The 17,993-nt window shown below is 40.5% G+C and overlaps 1 protein-coding gene across 1 annotated transcript; it reads left to right on the top strand.

Moving 5' to 3' along the window:
* Window positions 1-836: 836 nt before the first annotated feature.
* On the top strand, window positions 837-17,736 carry LOC141788155 (lactoylglutathione lyase-like). The gene is made up of 6 exons (XM_074667007.1): window positions 837-987; window positions 5,391-5,473; window positions 5,604-5,744; window positions 6,669-6,736; window positions 15,336-15,425; window positions 16,674-17,736. The coding sequence occupies exons 1-6, from the start codon at window positions 919-921 to the stop codon at window positions 16,763-16,765; spliced, it is 543 nt and encodes a 180-aa protein (XP_074523108.1). The 5' UTR covers window positions 837-918; the 3' UTR covers window positions 16,766-17,736.
* Window positions 17,737-17,993: the final 257 nt, after the last annotated feature.

The raw sequence follows: 17,993 nt of genomic DNA on the forward strand, positions 1-17,993 counted from the left end.
CTTGAGTCCCATCTTCATAGATTGATCTCTTGCTTTTTTTCTTTTAACTTTATAAATTGTTTTTGGGGATGAGTTTTTTTTTTTTTTTTTTTTTTTCGCAATGAAACCTTTGAGAAAATTAAATGCATAAAATTTGCAAAAATGAGAATAACTGAGTTCAGTGGTAGGTGTGGTTGTTTCCCTGGGGGCTAAGTCTGCTTTGGCTTCTCATCTTTGCTTGTGTGTCTGATGACAAAAAGTAAGATTGACCAGATATGTTCAATATGTCAGCCACTGTTGCCATCTTCTCAGGTCAATTTGATTTGTAAGCAGACTAAAACACAAGCACAACAGATGCTGTAACATAAATGGCCTGAAGTATAAACACTCATCAACACCTTCATAATTTCCATACTGGACTGTTACATCATCCACTATGGCTTCCCTCTACTGACCTCTACAAACTACATATGGTCAAAACTTGGCTGCTCCAGTCATCCACATCTCTGACTATCTTACCTCATTTAGAAATCAACCACGGACTCACTTTTTTTTTTTAAGAAAGCCTATGACAAGTGACTTCTAGTCCCACATTTACACTTTACCTGTCTTGCACTTTATGTGAAGCATTTTATTACTTAGATATAATAATAATAATAATAATAATAATAATAATAATAATAATAATAATAATAATAATAATAATACAGTCATTGAGCTATCCCGTCAAAATGAGGGTGTAAATGCATTTTTATGAAAGAAGAGGGTCAAAAAGATGGATTTAAGTTACTACCTTTAAGAAAAGTTGTTTTTTCTTTTGCCGTGCAGCTTTTATTTTGAAAACTGTTGCCGGAAGTTGACTCTGACAGCCGACCCATCCTCTCCCTGTGTGGCAGTCCGCCGAGCTACGGTCCAGCATAGTACCGTCTGTTAGCCAAAATGAGCGACAAAGGTCTGTCAGACGAGGCAGCAGAAACGGCTTGCAAGGATGGAGACCCAATAACAAAGGTAAGATAACTGTTTAAACTCTAAAAGCTAAGATAATCTTCTTTAAACTGTCCACACATGCTAACCCAACAGGCCAGCGGCTCACTCACAGGTTAACCCGCTAAACGTAATGCGCCCATTATCGGACTGGGGCACGTCTTCGCCAAAATGTACTTTGGTCAAATAAATAGTTAAGTTGAGTCTTAAGGACTGCCAATGCTCGTTCATTGTAAACTTAACGGGGTAGCAGAGTAAAAGTTTGTCAAAGCATGTGTACAAAGTCTGCTCATACACATGTAAAGTTGGTATCAAGGCGCGGCCAGACCTGAATTTACGGGGCTACACTTGCTGAGTCAATAAGCTGCAGACTGGGAATGGCTAAAGTTGGCAATGATAAAAGCCGGACATACTAATTGTTCAAGTTTTTAAAATTATTATTTTATGTATTTATTTGGGACAAGAATGAAATTAGTGCTGTTGAGTCGTGCTCCAGTTTTGCTTTAGTTTGATTTAGTATGCTACTTACTTTAATTAATATAACTATTAAATCAAATAGATTTGTGAGAACATTTACACCTTTACAGCTGCCGTTCAGGTCAAGTCATAGTATCCTACAGTAATATCAGACAAAAAAACAACCAGGCCAATTTGACCAACCCTCCCAAAAAGGCATGGCGCCAGGTATTCTCTTTATTCTGCAGGCTTTTGTTCATAAATCTGATATCTGGGTCAATTTCAAGCATTTTCTACAAGTACTTACTTTGTTAAAAGTCCTGATACAGATACCTTAGCTAAAGTATTGGCTGTTTCTGATATTTATCCAATCCTAAAACAGTTTTAATTTCACAATCTCTATTCTTTAATCTGAGGATGAGACTGAGGATTTGGTTTTGGTAACTTGAGGCTTTTCTACCTTAGCACACTAATCTGTAATACAAATATATTAAACTTTGATATCTGAATATGTATTGGTTTGGTACATTCCTAATTTTTGTGTCTTTTTTGACATTTAAAAACTGAAAAACATGAGAAAATGTGAAATTAGTAAAGTCTAAGGATTTACCCGCACTATAGATCACTTCCGTCACTGTGACCATGTTAAACAAAGGACACTGGATTGGATTCTTGATCAAAGTGCACATTGTACTTAAATTTAATGAAAGTAATAAAAGACACTTCATGATACTGGGAAAACATCCAGTTCAGACCCCTCAGATACAGCGTGCAGTATTTAACCGCAAACACAACAGACTTGGAAGAAGTGGACCATAGAGAACTGTTGTATTTTTATTAGCCTAGAAAGTGCATTAGCATAGCCATTTATCTCTGTTTATAGCATCATGATTCTACAGAAGTACAGAAGGGACAAATTGGTATATCTAAAGCAAAACGTCTGCAGACACTGCAGGCAGCCTCCCTAGTGTTATTGTCCACACTATGACAGGGTTACTCCTTCCTAAACAGCAGCAGATCAAATCCAGAACAGTAACTGACTGCTGTTTAGAAAGTATCCTGTTTCAAGTGATGCAGTTTAATATTTATTCTGGTGTCCAAATCAGTCATTTTCTCACACCCATGGCATAACCTAATGTAATTTCACTTTGTGAATGAATAAGAATCAGTCTGAAAGATGATTCTGGCTATGTATCAACAGCAACGACTTGATGTTAGCGTTATTGTTAGAGTCTAAGTTTTGGCTCTGGTATCAGCCACTGGAGGAAAACTGGTCTTCACTGGCTACTAATCCGAATTTCGCCACACTGCACCTTTAATCAGTTCCTCTTTTCCAGCAACATGAACTGTTTCCTGTTTTTTTGTGTCTGAGAGTTCACCACATCATCATAGATTCACCACACACCACAGTCCAACGGGCCTTAATGTGAGCTCTAAACGAGAGGAAGAAAATTTCTGATGGACTTTCCAAATGAAAATAAGTGGAATTTATAGGGGGCACACAACTGACGGATATGACTAACTTTATATGTAATACAGAATTCTGGTGAACAAAGTTAAAGTATGCTCGGATAGACGTATGAAACTTGATATACATATTTACTAGGGGTGGGAGTAAAAAATTAGTTGTATGGTAGTATCAGGAATTTTAATCATGATTTTCGAAAAAAAAAAATCTTTTTTTTAATCCAAATTTGAGTCCTTAATTTTAGTCTTTGTTCAAAAACTTGATTTTAAAAAAGTTGAGCCGTCAGATCCCCTGAATAATTCTAAAACCTGGCTCATATGTGATGAGCATTTTTGGGGAAAATATGGCTCCTGATATAGTCTGTAGACATCAGCATATAACTTTTTTACTTGGTGTTCAAAAAGTGAACTAAAAATTGCAAGAACCAAGAATATCAAGGAATCACAATTTAAATAGAATCGGCACCCCCAAAATTGTAAAAGAATCGGTAGAAAGCATACTGTCCCAGCCAGGTCCTATATGTCCTGGATGGAATGTAACTGAAATGTAATTCCCCCGCGGGGATCAATAAAGTTTTCTGGTTCTGATTCCAACATTTATACCAGGGCGCGGACGATATGCTTTTCTCTGATTAGATTCTTTTACAATTTTTGTGAGATAATTCTATTGAAATTGTGATTCTCCTCTATTTCTGATTTTTGGTTTGCTTTTCTGAACATCAGACCAATGGAAAAAGTTGAATTATTTCAGTCAGTTTTTAGGGTTTATTCAGGGGATCTGACATCTCAACTTTTTTTCAGTCAAGTTTATAAACTAAGACTAAAGTTAAGGACTTAAATTTTGAAAAAAAAATTGAACAAAATATCTCAACTTCAAATTGTTTAACAAAAAATCCTGATATGATACATCTTTTTATTTTCTCGCAGCTCTAATTTACACATCATGTTTACAGCTTTTTAGTCAAGCATCACATTTATCACAGTGATTAAGAAAAACAAGTTCAAGAACTGAAAATAAAGTTTGGGTTGAGGCTCTGATGGAAAAAATAAACTTATCCTGAAATGTTTGAGTCGTGAGCGCCGGTGGAATAGGAGATGCTGCATCACAGTGAGCCTTGACGACTTGACACAGTTAGAGGAAGGCTGCAGGAAAAAGGGGACAGTCGCTCGTCACAGAGATAACGCTGTACTGTGAAACACACACACTCAGGAAAAGTTGGGTTGTCACACACTTGGAAAAATATCTTGGTTGTGGTGGAAACTAGGGGCCAGCTTCTGCAACAGAAAAAGACATTTCTCTTCCTGTTAGTGAATTTGCACTGGGCCCCATATGTGGTGAATACATACCATACTGCCAGCCCAAGCAAGAGCAAGAGCGGCAAGTCACATGCCAGTAAGTAAAGCTCACCAATCAGTCAACAGAAAGAGCTTTTGAGCAGAAAAAGTTTATTATTGGACACAAGAGTTTGTGAGCTGTGTAAAACTAGAGATAAACAAAACAATCCCAAGCAGGCCTTCATGTTGCTCCACGGTAACTGTGACCTGTACACTTCTCACAGCTTTGTGATGATTACTCAGTTCAAAGTTTCACAGAGCTGCACTTGGCTCAAACATTTTTTCACAGGCAAGTACCAGGATACACATTTTCTCCAGCTGGAGTTCAGACAGTTCAGAGAAGAGCTTTCACCCTGCGAAGAAACAAGTTGACAAGACTTCTCCGAGCACAAAGTCTTTAAGTACACCAGCAATTTTTAGGGATGAACAATTAATTGTATTGAAACCAACATCGCAATGTAAAAGAGAATCTCATTTAAAAAAAAAAAAAGAAAAAGTTTCATGAACACAGACCTGGAGGGAATATAGTAACTTGTACTTGTTCTTCCTCAAAACCAGCAAAAGTCGATGTCCTGTTTTTTTCTGGCAAAATATTACACATCTAAAAGGCTTGAGGTTAAATCAGTCAGTCCACATTTTACTATGATTGTAATCGTAAAATGAAGATGTGTTATTCATATCAATTTGTGCATCAATTCATCTCATCGATTCATTTCATTATAATAAGGCCTGGCTTACAGGACAGAGTTGTTTAAATGTTGACAGTATCCTCCTCGTGTTGGTCATACTATAGAATGAAACATAATAATAATAATAAAAAAATTGCATGCTAAATCACAATTGCAATATTGCAATTGAATTCTTTCGCACTCATGCTTGCTTCATGAAACAGTATTTTGGATGCTTTTATTTAGTCAGGACACAAACATAATCCTCTGAAAACAGTAAAGAACGGGTACTCCATATGTGTGGGAAAGGGGGGGACAGACTGTGAACAGTTTTTTTGATAGAAGTTTGTGATCTCTATGAAATGAAAAAAGCGCCCTCTGCTGTTCAAACAGGATATCTATTTGTTTTGTATCTCACTGATTTCTGTGTTGTCCCTGTGTCCTGACTTTAAACTGTCTCATTAGGTGCTTGACTTGTGTATTTATGTCTGTGTCTCTTAGGATTTCATGATGCAGCAGACGATGCTGCGGGTTAAAGATCCAGTTAAATCTTTGGATTTTTACACCAGAATCCTTGGCATGACGTGAGTATTACTGTGCTTTAGGTTGATGACCTGTAAACCTTTGTCTGTGTGTTTTGAGGCTGCTTCTCATTCATTACTTTGACTTGACGACAAATCTGGATTTTCCTCTCTGGTGTGCTAAATCTTTCAGGCTCCTACAAAAGTTTGACTTCCCCTCCATGCGTTTCTCTCTCTTCTTTTTGGGATACGAGGACAAGAAGGAGATTCCTACAGACGTGAAGGAAAAGACTGCGTGGACCTTTTCTAGGAGAGCAACCATAGAGCTGACGCAGTAAGACTCCAGATCCTTGGATCAGCTTAATCACAGAGAAGAGTTATTACCACTGACACATTTTATTTTTCTTCCTGAGGTTTTAATCTCACATCATGAAATTTTACTTCCCTACCTTTTCTATTTGGGAAAAGGTAGAGAAGTAAAAGTATGTCAAGTTTGTCTTTGACCGTGCAGTTTCCCAACTTGAAAGGAATTGATAACTGTCCTATATATGACTGGAATCCACTCAGAAACAGTGCACTGTACAAGTTCTAATTCTTTTCCACTTTTTAATTGGCTTCTTTGTCATTTCAGTAGTTCTATTTAAATGTAGAATGTCATTTCTGTCTTTAGGTTAAAAAAAAAACACCTTAAGAAAAAACAGGAAAATATGAACAATATGAATAAGTCATACAAGCAAATTGACAGTAAGCAGAATTTTAAAAATCACCAAGCATGAGATCTTGCTTAAATGATCCCATAAGGATCTCCTAACTGATTCATGACATGTTGGAGGAGTGGGCCTCAAACATCAAGGTCTGCCCATTGCTCTGTCCTCAGCAGGCCTCCAGAGGGCTGACCAATCGGAGGGTAGGGGTTTTGTGGAGTGGGAACCTTAAATACATTTCCCTACACATTATGATTGCAACATACATGATTATATGTAATTTTTTATATGAAACTGATGCATATGTTTTGTATTTCCCCTATATCTTAACATTTTTTGAATGGGAGTAGCTGTTAGCAAAAAGAAATTCCCCCTTAGGGATCAGTCAAGTATTTCAGATTGTGATTGAAGAGACAGCAGCTAAAATAAGAAATTTCAGACTGAGACTCTTAATAGAAAAAAGACTTGATTTCAGTTGGTATGGTATAAGTTCTTTTTTTTCTTCTTAACTCATCTGACATCTTTCCTCTTAGATTCCTCCTTTTGTCTTTCAGTAACTGGGGCTCAGAGTCTGATGAGAGTCAGTCTTATCACAATGGAAACTCAGATCCACGAGGTTTTGGTAAGATTCGTTTTCTGCTTACATACTGGTCTGACAGGCACATAGAAGAAGACATTTTGTCATCCCATCAGAAAAGTTTCTCCCTTACTCGAATGAACAGATATGATTGTTTCAGCTCTGTGTACAGAAACTAACAGAGATGTTGTTCAACTGTGTATGCATTACAAGAAATTTTCAAAACCCTTACGAACACATTTGTTCCTCCTTCGCACATAAATCTACTGCTTCTTTCACACCTCCAGCAGTTTGGTTCTTGGCTCATACAGAGATTAAACATTGTAATAGCTAAAGCCCAATGCTTAGCTACCTTGGCGGCAAATAAAAGGCTTGGTAACTGACGCGCTGCGCCCTCCACACCTGAGGCCTATATCACGAAGCAGGATTAGTGTCTGAGCGAGGTAACTTCAGGGTTAACTCTCGATTACCGATAGCACGAAGCCGGTTCCTTTTTCATCAGAGTAGATCACCATGGTGACCTACTCTGAACGGCTATCCTGCTCTGGAGCAGGATAAGTTGGAGGTTGAATCAGATCCTTTAAAAAGCCCCTCCCACTGGCCAATCGGCTTCTCCGAAACGATGGCCTGCCCTTTACTCCCAAACCCGGTGGAGAGAGGCACACAAGTTGTAAGAAGAGCTTTACGAAGAGAAAGTTTGTTTAAAGATCGATCAGATCCACTCGATCAAAGCAACGATTCCCTGTATGAGAGTTATAGGTTCTGACGGCCCGGACTACTCTACCTCTGTGAAATATTAGAGCCGTACATTGCCCGTGCAACCCACAGGAGCAGTGCACTGACTGTCCCACAGACATTGTGCATCGCCCTGCCATTCTTTGCCACGGGCAGTTACATGTACTCTGTCGGGGATGAGGAGCGGCTGAGCAAGTTTACGGCATCCCATGTTGGCTGCTGCCCTCACGTAACTTAGGGATTAATTCATAGCGTTCCCAGGATGAATGAGAAGGAGGTGGAGCCAGTTACCTGTGATAGGTAGCTGATTCTGAACAAAAGATGAAGAAATTCTAGCGCATATTTTGTCAATGAAATGTACACACAGCAGTACATATCACAACTTTTTAGGAACATTTTAGGGGAAGCTGAGCTTTCCTTGTAGTCTTTGAGCAATCACCACTGCTGGAAACAGACTTATCAGACGTGATGATGTTCTTGTTTTTTATCTGCTCCCATGTTCTTCTGACTCCAGAGGGATTACATCTGGGAGAATGCCATGCATTTTGCCTGTGGTTGGCCGCTGCTACCGTGTTCTCCCTTACCGAGTTATTGCTTCTGTCCTCCCCGTATTGCTGCATTATCAGCCGCTGCTCTTCAGCGGTGAAGTACAGAACTTTCTTTGTCGCTCATGATTGTGATTGGTCAGCTGCCTCTGAGCCCTCCTCTTTTACGTGCGCGTTCACGGCTCTTGATGAGACAATCCTGGGTTGAGTTACCGTGTTGATAACTTGCGTCGTGCTATCGGTTATCCTGATTGCCATTGTTACGGTTGCTCAATCCTGGATAGATGTGAGTTAAGATAAGATAGATAAGTTGACTGCTGCGTGATATAGGCCTCTGTACTGTGTATGAATAATGCCCGACTTTATGACTTGTATTTCTTCAGATTTATTGTCTCACCCAGTGGATTCCACAAACATTCACAATAGTCCACTATACAATCAGTTTCACACAGTTTTTAAATCCGTCTTATGAGTACGGCGTTACGGAGCAGTGGCCTCGCAGTGCTGCGGTCAGAAATCATAAGTGCACCTACTGCCTAGCAACACACCCTCCCACCAAAGGTTCCTACCTATATACAATTACATTTATGGCCCCCCAGTGCCATAACACCCTCTAGTGGATATACTGGGGTCACACCCATCAAAAGACATGGACCAGTAAAATGGCCATTACACACAGGCCCCTAATTGTGATGACAAACAGGCATAACAATTCCAATATTTACAAACAAGTGGCCATTTTCAGAATGACAAATGCCATATACCACCCTTTTTTTTGTACCACTCAACATTTTAATGATCTGCTAAACAGCAGCCTCCTGTATTAAGCAAAGTTTTGCGACAGGCCGCTCAATGTCATCTGACTTTGTCTGCAGCTGCACTGAGCGAACAAATCCTTTTTTATCATGAAAAACCTCCAAGACCTTCCCAAGCAACCAAGAGCCTCGAGGAGCAGAGGAGTCCATGATGATGACAACATCTCCAACTTTAAGATTTTTCCTTTTTTGGTTCCATTTTTGCCTTTCTTGCAGCAGAGGCAGATACTCATGAATCCATCGCTTCCAGAATATATCTGGTATGTATTGAGCTTGTCTCCATTGACACTTGACATATAGATCGTGGGGCTCAAACAATCCAGGTGGCAGTGCAGGCTTTCCCTTCATTAGAAGAATGTGATTGGGAGTGAGGGGTTCCAAGTCGTTTGGATCATTCGACAGTTTAGTGATTGGTCGATCATTCAAAATTGCTTCTGCTTCACATATGACTGTATGAAGTATGAAGACCATCGTCATCCAAAACCTGTTGCTGAAGCAGTGAATTAAGAATCCTCCTCACCATACGACAACATGTGGTTACGACCACTGTGAGCAAGCTGTTGGTGAATTTGCTTGAGAATGAGTGTAGCTACATTCTGATCTTTTGAGAGAATGAGGGAGTGTTTCACTTCTTCTGGCAGTGAACCTTTAGTCAGGCGTCCTCCAACTCTCAAAAGTCCATTATCCAAATATGGATCCAACCTGTAAATTGAGCTCTGCTTGTTAACTGAACCTGTCCCAGATTTCAATGCAGCAATTTCTTCAGGAAACCTTTGCTGCTGACAGTACTGGATAATAGCAAGCTCAGCCTCCACAAGATCCTCCACTGTCAAAGATTGGCCCTTTGGCTCTTGCCTTTGTTGCTCCACCTGAGCCACTGATGCACCTCTTCTGGGACTCCTCTCCAATAGAGTCTTTTTTAGCTTGAGAAACCAAGCAACTGTTACTTTCAGCTTCCTCCAATCTGAAAAGTAAGCCATTAGTTGACTGGTTGCATTCAATAAGCTGTCGGCAATGGTGACATTTACCAAGGCTTCCTTTTTGACCTCCAGGTCATCTTTCCTGAGAGCAGTCTCTACAACATTCATTGGCCAGCTTTCCTCTTTTCCAATCAAAAACTTGGGACCCTCAATTCATCGGCAGTTTTGGAGGAAATTTCCAGCCCTTACTCCTCATCATCTGCTGGATTTTCTTTTGAGCTAACATAACGCCACTGGGAAGGTATGGTGGCTTCTCTGATTGTCGTGAGCCTGTTCGCCACAAATGTATGAAAACGCTTGTCTTTGTTCCAGATGTACTTCAGCACTGAAGTGCTATCGGTCCAAAAGACAGACTCCTGCAGATGAAGCCTTAGCTCATTTTTCAACATTAAGTCGACATGAACAGCCAGCACAGCAGCAGTGAGCTCCAAACGAGGAATGGTAATGGCCTTAAGAGGTGTAACTCAGGCCTTGCCCATTAGGAATGCAACATGGGCGTCCCCTTTGTCATTCTGCATCCTGAGGTAGGTCCCAGCTCCATATCCTGCTTCACTAGCCTCTGAGAAGTGATGCAGTTGAGCATGCTTCAAGTCACCAAATCCTTTAGGCTTAATACATCTTGCCACCTTAAACTCAAAAAGAACCTCCAGGTCCTTAAACCACCTGTTCCATTGATGCAGCATGTCCCGAGGTATGATTTCATCCCATCCAATGCTTCTCCTGCATAGCTCCTATAGCATCCTATAGCAGGCAGCACAACTGGGGCAAGAAACCCAAGGGGATCATAAACAGAGCTTGAAACTGATAACATTCCAAGTCTTGTACAAGACCTCTGAGGAATGTCCATCTTGAATCTGAAACTGTCAGATTCAACACACCACAGCAAACCTAGAGCTCGTTCCACAGGAAGATTGTCACGATCAAGATTGAGCTGTCTCAGATCTTTAGTTCGATGTGCTTCAGAAACAGTTTGCAGCACATGGCGACTTTTGCTCATCCATTTGGTCGGAACAAATCCTCCTTTCTAACAAAGAGCAGTGAGATCTTTGACCAAGAGTGACGCCTCCTTTTCCAAGCCTGTACTCCTTAAACAATCATCCACATAGAAGCTTTCCTTGATGGTTTGAACCACTTCAGATGAAAAACTGGACTGATTGTCCTCCGTGGTTTTCCTCGGAGCAAAGCTAGAACAACTTGGAGAGGATACAGCACCAAACAAGTGAACAGTCATTCGAAATTCAGACACCTCCTTGGTCAGATTTCCTTCTGGCCACCATAGAAACCGTAAGAAATCTTTGTCATCCTTGGGCACTTTCACCTGATGAAACATTGACTTTACGTCTCCCATGACTGCAAATGATTCCTGTCTGAATCTGAGGAGGACTCCCAGTAAAGTGCTGGTGAGATTGGGCCCTTGCAACAGCTGCTCATTCAAAGATGTTCCCTTGAATGTCGCACCACAATCAAATACCACCTTCAGCGTCCTCTTCTTTGGGTGATATACATCGTGATGTGGGATGTACCAAACTTTCCCAGTGCAACAATCCAGCTGCTCTGTAGGTACCGGCTCTGCATAACCTTTAGCAATCAACTTGTTGAGACAAGCTTTGTACTCCTCAAAAAATTTCTTCTTACTGAGAAATGTTTTCTTTAGGCTTAGCAACCTTTGTTTTGCCACAGAGAGGTTGTTTGGCATGGACACATTTTCCTTCTTAAAGGGCAGTTTTAAACCGTAGTGACCATCCTCCAATGTTGCAGAATTTTCCATTATTTCCATAAACTGTTCATCCTCCCTTGAAAAGCCCTTTTCCTCTGAAGCTCTCTCATTAAAATCATGGTTGTACTGCTCACACAACAACTTTTCCAACCTTGTCGTAGAAATCCTATTGACCGAAGCAGAAGGAAAATCTGATGCCACAGTGCTGTCAGAAGTGTGCAGAGGTCCATTTATGACCCATCCTAATGCTGTCCTTATAGCATATGGACCATCTTCACGGCTGTTGATGACATCCCACGGCTCCAACTTCTTTGGTGCATTGCTCCCAATAAGCAGATCCACTTAAGCCTGTATATGAGGCATGCGCACCTTTGACAGATCCGGCCACTTTTCAATATCTACATCAGTCACTATGTTGTCTGCACTCAGGCATCCTTTTCTGTGTGAGAACTTCTGGCAACTTGTAAAACATGTTTGTCTCCAAACCAGACACTTCCAAATCTGCACACTCGTATGAGGGAACAACTCTTTCCTGCCCCATAGTTTGCAGTAGAAAGTGAGTTTTTCTTTCAACCAAATTGAGTTTTCTTATGAGATGCTCGGAACAGAAGGTGACAGTACTACCAGGATCCAGGAAGGCATATGTCTGTATTATCTGGTCTGCTTTGATTGATTTAACTTGAACAGGCAAGATAGAAAGAAAACAACAATCTCTACCGGCCCCTGTTTGACCACAAGTTTCATGAGGTGCTGAGGTGTTACATGCAACATGCTTCTTGGGTGGTTCTGTGTTGGTGTTGGCTTTGTCATCTTTGTCAATATGAAGTGAACTTGGATGCGTTTCACCACAAGTCCTGCAGGTCAACCGTTTAAAGCAGCTAAGGCTCATGTGCCCAGCACGTAAGCAGCCAAAGCAAAGCTTCTTTTCCTTTAGAAAGCTTATCTTGTCTCTTTGCTTTTTCCTTTGGAACTGTTGACAATCCTCCAATGAGTGACTTCGAGCACAACAAACACAAGTCAATCCCCCCTTTCAGTTGTGAAGGTGTATGGGTTTCACTATATCTCCAATTTTTGTAGCTGGTGACACAGAAGCAACAGTGGTGGAAAAACTGTTTCCTTTAAACTTGATTCCTGTTTGTGACTTTGTCCTGTTAAAAGATCTCAACTGCGAACTTCCTGTTGGTGCATCTTTAATGTCGCCAAATAAAGGGTCTGACAGAATTTTGACATGTCTCTCAATAAACAAAACCAGATCCTTAAACACCGCCCTGCGATTGTGGGTTTCCAATATATCATGTGCAGTTGTTCTCCATCGCTCTCTCAACTTAAATGGTAACTTTGACAAGATAGCTCTCATATTGCTGGGCATGTCCAACTCTTGCATGTACTGCAGTCTTTCCATGACATTACAACATGAGCGTAGAAAAAGAGAGTAGGCCTGTAAAGCAGTTACATCTTCTGATTTTATTGAGGGCCAAGCTAGAGCCTTTTCCAAATATGCAGGAGCAATCTTATATTTGTTGCCAAAATGCTCATGAAGCAGCCTCTTTGCATGAACATACCCTTGACCAGGTTCCATATGCTGGCAGCTGCATATTAATTCCAACGGCTGGCCTCTGGTAAACTGCCCCAGGTAGTACAAGCAATCGCTATTGTTAACCTTCTGCTCCACACATTGTTCAAAAGCTCTTTTAAATGAGATATACTGGAGGGGATCTCCATCAAATATGGGGATCTCTCTTGCCGGCAAAATCATTAAGGGCTGCTGTTGAACAAGTGCTGCTGTGATTTCATTTTGTTTTTGCATGATGTCACATATGTCTCCAAAATGGTTGCCATCCAGTGACTGGGCATTCAAAATGGTGGTTGGTCTCCTCAACAGACGGGGCTGGGAGCCATGAAGTTTCCAAGAGCTGTGACTGTGCATTAATGTTCCTTTGTGAATTGAGAGTTTGTTCTTCAGTTCTTGAATTTGTCTGTATGCTTGGTCTGGTTGATTGTGGCAGAATATCCTCCTGTAGCAGTGGTTTTGATTCCGCTGGGTTCTTTGATGGTGAATATGACCAGCTTGCCTTTGGTTGTGGTTCACTTTTTGTAACAGGTTTGATTTGTCCTTTTCTTTCCTTAGATAGGTAAGAATTCATTCCGTTTGTTGACGTTTTTGTGACACTTTGAAAATAAGCAGCCTGCAGAACTGATAATTTGGCTGTTGATTCTGCAAGCAAAGCCTCCAGCTTTGCAGCCTCCAGCAGTTGTTCCTTTTGCATTTTTAGCTTTTGCTTTTGCTCCTCCAAAGCATGTAGTTTCTTTAAGGCAGCTGCTCGTGCCATCAGAGCAGCGTTCTCAGCCTCTGCTTTAACTCTGGCAGAAGAGGTGGTACTTGAGTGTCCACTGCATGCACTCCTTTTACATTCATGTGTTTTTGAAACATTAGACACACTATCTTCTGGATTTACCCCATCATTTTCATCATCAACACCATCTTTAACATCATGATCATCATCAATACCCATTTCTGTTTTATGTTCAACACCTGTTACCCAATTTTTGACCTCAGAAATGCATTCAATATTACTGATCATTTTGGCTTTAAACTAAATGTCATGTTTTTCCTTTCCAACCTCATCCAACAAACCCATCAAAGAATTATGAACACATGTGGCTTCATCACACAGTTTAACAAGACAATCAAGAGAACATTGAACCTCTGTGTTTTTACCCTCTTGTATTAACTCTCTTAACCTTTTTCTTACATCACTGGTCTTATTTAGCTTAGCTTTTCTTTCATACTGCAACCTTTGAATTTTTTCAGTGAGTGCTTTAGCAGTTAATTTTACAACACGCTTTGATTTTACAGCTTGAGAGTCAGTGTCATTAATAGCAGAAGTAGCATGCTCGCCGGTCGATTGCGCAATAAACTCCACGGGCTGGTCCTTTAACTCACTCGTATCCATTGTTCAGTTCATACAAACGCTAACAATCGCAATAGAAAACATCGACCTTTAAGTCAATTGTCATCTACCCTCAACCACCAATGCATTGGATTTACGCCAAAGTGTGCACACAAACCAATGGCCATTATTGATTTGTAGCGCTACACATACCTCTCGTTGGGCGCCATAGATCCCGATCCTTTGAGTGGATATCAGATCCTCCTCAGTGGATGTCGAGTCGTAAATCCTGTTGTCCTTACGCTGGAGGAGTTGTCCTCCAAGAAGCACACACCCATAAGGCCATACTGGAAGCAAACGTCAGCGTCCTCTCGCCAGTCCTCGCTGCTGATGACCAACCGGCTGGCTGCAGGTGAGCTCCGGTGAATGTGTATAAAACTCACGTCTCCACTCTTCAGGATCCTACCGCGGTCAAACTTTTCCATGACGTGGTTAACTTCAGCCTCCAAGAGCAGATTTCTGACTTTGTGTAATAGCTAAAGCCCAATGCTTAGCTACCTTGGCGGCAAATAAAAGGCTTGGTAACTGACGCGCTGTGCCCTCCACACCTTTACTGTGTATGAATAATGCCGAATAATAGTCCACTATACAATCAGTTTCACACAGTTTTTAAATCCGTCTTACATGTAAGGCATTACAGAGCACTGGCCTCGCGGTGCTGCAGTCAGAAATCGTCAGTGCTCCTACCGCCTAGCAACACACGCTCCCACCAAAGGTTCCTACCTATATACAATTACAATTATGGCCCCCCAGTGCCATAGCACCCTCTAGTGGATATACTGGGGGTCACACCCATCAAAAGACATGGAACAGTAAAATGGCCATTACAAACATATTGTTTGCCAACTGAATGATTATAGTTTTAATAGTGAACAGTATCTCTTCCTCTGCCATTCAACAGGACACATTGGAATTGCCGTTCCTGACGTCTATGCAGCATGCAAGCTGTTTGAGGAGCAAGGGGTCACGTTTGTCAAGAAGCCAGACGACGGTGAGAGGTTTTGTCTTTATTACTACAGCAGTTCCTTTTACTGTGAATACATTTTTTAAGGGATAGGAAAACTTGAGGTTACTGATGAAAATTGTAGGCCAAAGCAAAGCTAACTTTTGTTTTCTACACATCCCAACATTATGCCCTCCTGCTTCATATTGTGTACATTTTCCATCAGGTCAGTCACTCTTGTAGATCTCTGAAGGTGTGCTGTGGTATCTAGCACCAATATGTTAGCAGTAGAGTCTTTAAGTTGCTCGGTGGGGCCTCCATGGATCAGATTTTTCTGATGAGCACATCTCACAGATTCTGATTGGACTAAGATCTGGCTCGTCATTTCTACTACTCGTACTCCCCAATGACTTAAATGTGAAAGCACACACATCTATTCTTTCACCTGTTAGATGTGGCTCATTGAGACAGGTGCTGAAAAGGTGTTGCATTGTATTAATTGTGCTTTTCCACAGACAGTATTGTATTATGAAATAATTTCTGTTACTATATTCATTTAAGTCAATGGACTGATTGGTACTTTAGTTTTTTTTTCATGTATTTTAAAAATTGATATGAAGGGGATCATTTTTTCTTGTGCACACAGGTAAATATCTTCTAGTTATTAGAAACTGATCCTTGAAAAGATAAGAGTCATTCTGTGTATGTTGTCCTTTGCCATGAGTGATGAGCGAGGCATAAGCATTCTAGTCTGGCTCCACCAGATATTTGGTCTTTCACAATCACTTTATTGGTAATATGCTAAAATAAACGCTTGAATAGAAAAAACCTGATACTCACTGTTGGTGAGCATTGTTACACTGCAGGGATAAATAATGGAAATATCATGTAGCAAACAAAATCATAACCCGTTGAGCCACAGACACTCTACAGCAAATCCCTATGAACACTGACGTGTTGAAAGAAAGTCTCTCAAACATACCCCTTGGATTAATTGCTCTTTCACCATAAGACAAAAAAGGTTGGATTGAACATGTTTTTCTGTCCTTATTGCAAACCATCACATCTGCCGGACGCACCTTCAACTCTGTCCAGCAGGGGGCGCTTATGTCACATATGAAAAATCTTTCCCTGTCAGTTTGCCTTTCAGGGATGTGAGATTATTACTGCTGCTGAATGTGCAGAAGTTAATAACCTGAGTGCACAGGACAAACTCTTGACCTTACAGAACTTACAGGCTGCACATCACTGCACACGGCTTCTAAATCTTGCACCCCACTCTTTTTTTCTCCTTAGGTAAAATGAAAGGTTTGGCCTTTATCCAAGACCCTGATGGTTACTGGATCGAGATCCTGAGTCCCAACAACATGGTCTCCATAACCTCCTAAAACTTGGACAACATGCTGCCTGCTGCTTTGGCTTGACCTGGAGAGCAGAATGTCAAGGTTTAGTGTAACAAATTTAGCAACATGAACTTGAGAGCTGAGGGAAAACAGAGAGCAGTGACTTGTTTGCCCAGGCATGTGCTGGACTGTTATTGGACAGTTAAAGAGCAGATAAATTAGAAACCTGAGCTGTCGCTGCGGATGTCAGCTCCTGTGGCTTTCAAGTTTGTCCTCACCATCATCTTCAGTTTGTCTCACAAAGTGATGCTAAAACAAAGCTGTATGACTGTAATACATGTGGAACCCGCCGTTTATAGGAATTTGTATTTTCTTTTGGTTTGGAAAAATAAAGTAAAAACATAAAAAGTTTTTTTTTTTCAACTAATCAAGGTCAATAAATCACAATGACTATAAAGGAAGTGATAATGAAATGTGTCTTAATTTCTATTCGGCCATGACTGCGAAACATGGGACAACAACTATGCATGGTTTTCCAAAGTGTATTTTTAACATTCACATTTTCCATCAGAAAACTTTTTCTGACTTAGTTTACAAAGAAATTCTGACGTTCATGCTGAAAAATAAAATATGATTGTTCTCAAATAAGTCACAAGCTGTATTTTTCTTTGAATGTACTTCTGTTTTGGTGAATCATTGTAAGAGAAGTTATATTTGAAAAATTCACAATGATACATTTTTTAAAACATCCTGCTTAATGTGAAGGGACTGGAGCATCAAACCAAACAATCAGATTTCATTAGAGCTAAAGAATATGTGCAAAAAGCGTTTAAAGAATCTGAGTCATAAAATTAATACATTTAATCCTGATTTTGTGGTAAATAAAGTTGTAAGAAAAAGTATGTGAACCCTTTGGATTTACCTGGGTTTCTGCATAAACTGGTCATAAAATGTGCATAAAATGTGTTCTAATCTTAATCTAAGTCTCAACAATTAACAGTCGGCTTGAAATAAAACCACACAATCAATCATTTGTTTTTATGTTTTTTATTGAACAAACCATGAAAACATTCACAGAGCAGAGTGGGAAAAGTATATGAACCCTGAGACTATGACTTCTCCAGGACATTATTTGAGTCAGGAGTCAGCTGACCTAGAGCCCAGCCAATGAGACCAGCCTTGATGTTCATAAGTCCACAGTCAGACAGGCTGTCGATAGATGGAGAAAATTCAGCACTGGTACTGCTCCCCTAGGAGTGGTTGTCCTGTAAAG

The sequence above is a fragment of the Halichoeres trimaculatus genome, unplaced genomic scaffold (assembly GCF_033239565.1).
Source record: "Halichoeres trimaculatus isolate MK-OKI-2021-1 unplaced genomic scaffold, fHalTri1.1 fHalTri1_scaffold_3, whole genome shotgun sequence".
NCBI classification, from domain to species: domain Eukaryota; kingdom Metazoa; phylum Chordata; class Actinopteri; order Labriformes; family Labridae; genus Halichoeres; species Halichoeres trimaculatus.

Bases quoted from the DNA above. Each gene is read 5' to 3' on its own strand.
- LOC141788155 (XM_074667007.1), top strand. From the start codon at position 919: ATGAGCGACAAAGGTCTGTCAGACGAGGCAGCAGAAACGGCTTGCAAG. The intron at 5,474-5,603 runs GTGAGTATTACT...TAAATCTTTCAG, and splicing joins ACCAGAATCCTTGGCATGAC to GCTCCTACAAAAGTTTGACT. The intron at 15,426-16,673 runs GTGAGAGGTTTT...TTTTCTCCTTAG, and splicing joins TGTCAAGAAGCCAGACGACG to GTAAAATGAAAGGTTTGGCC.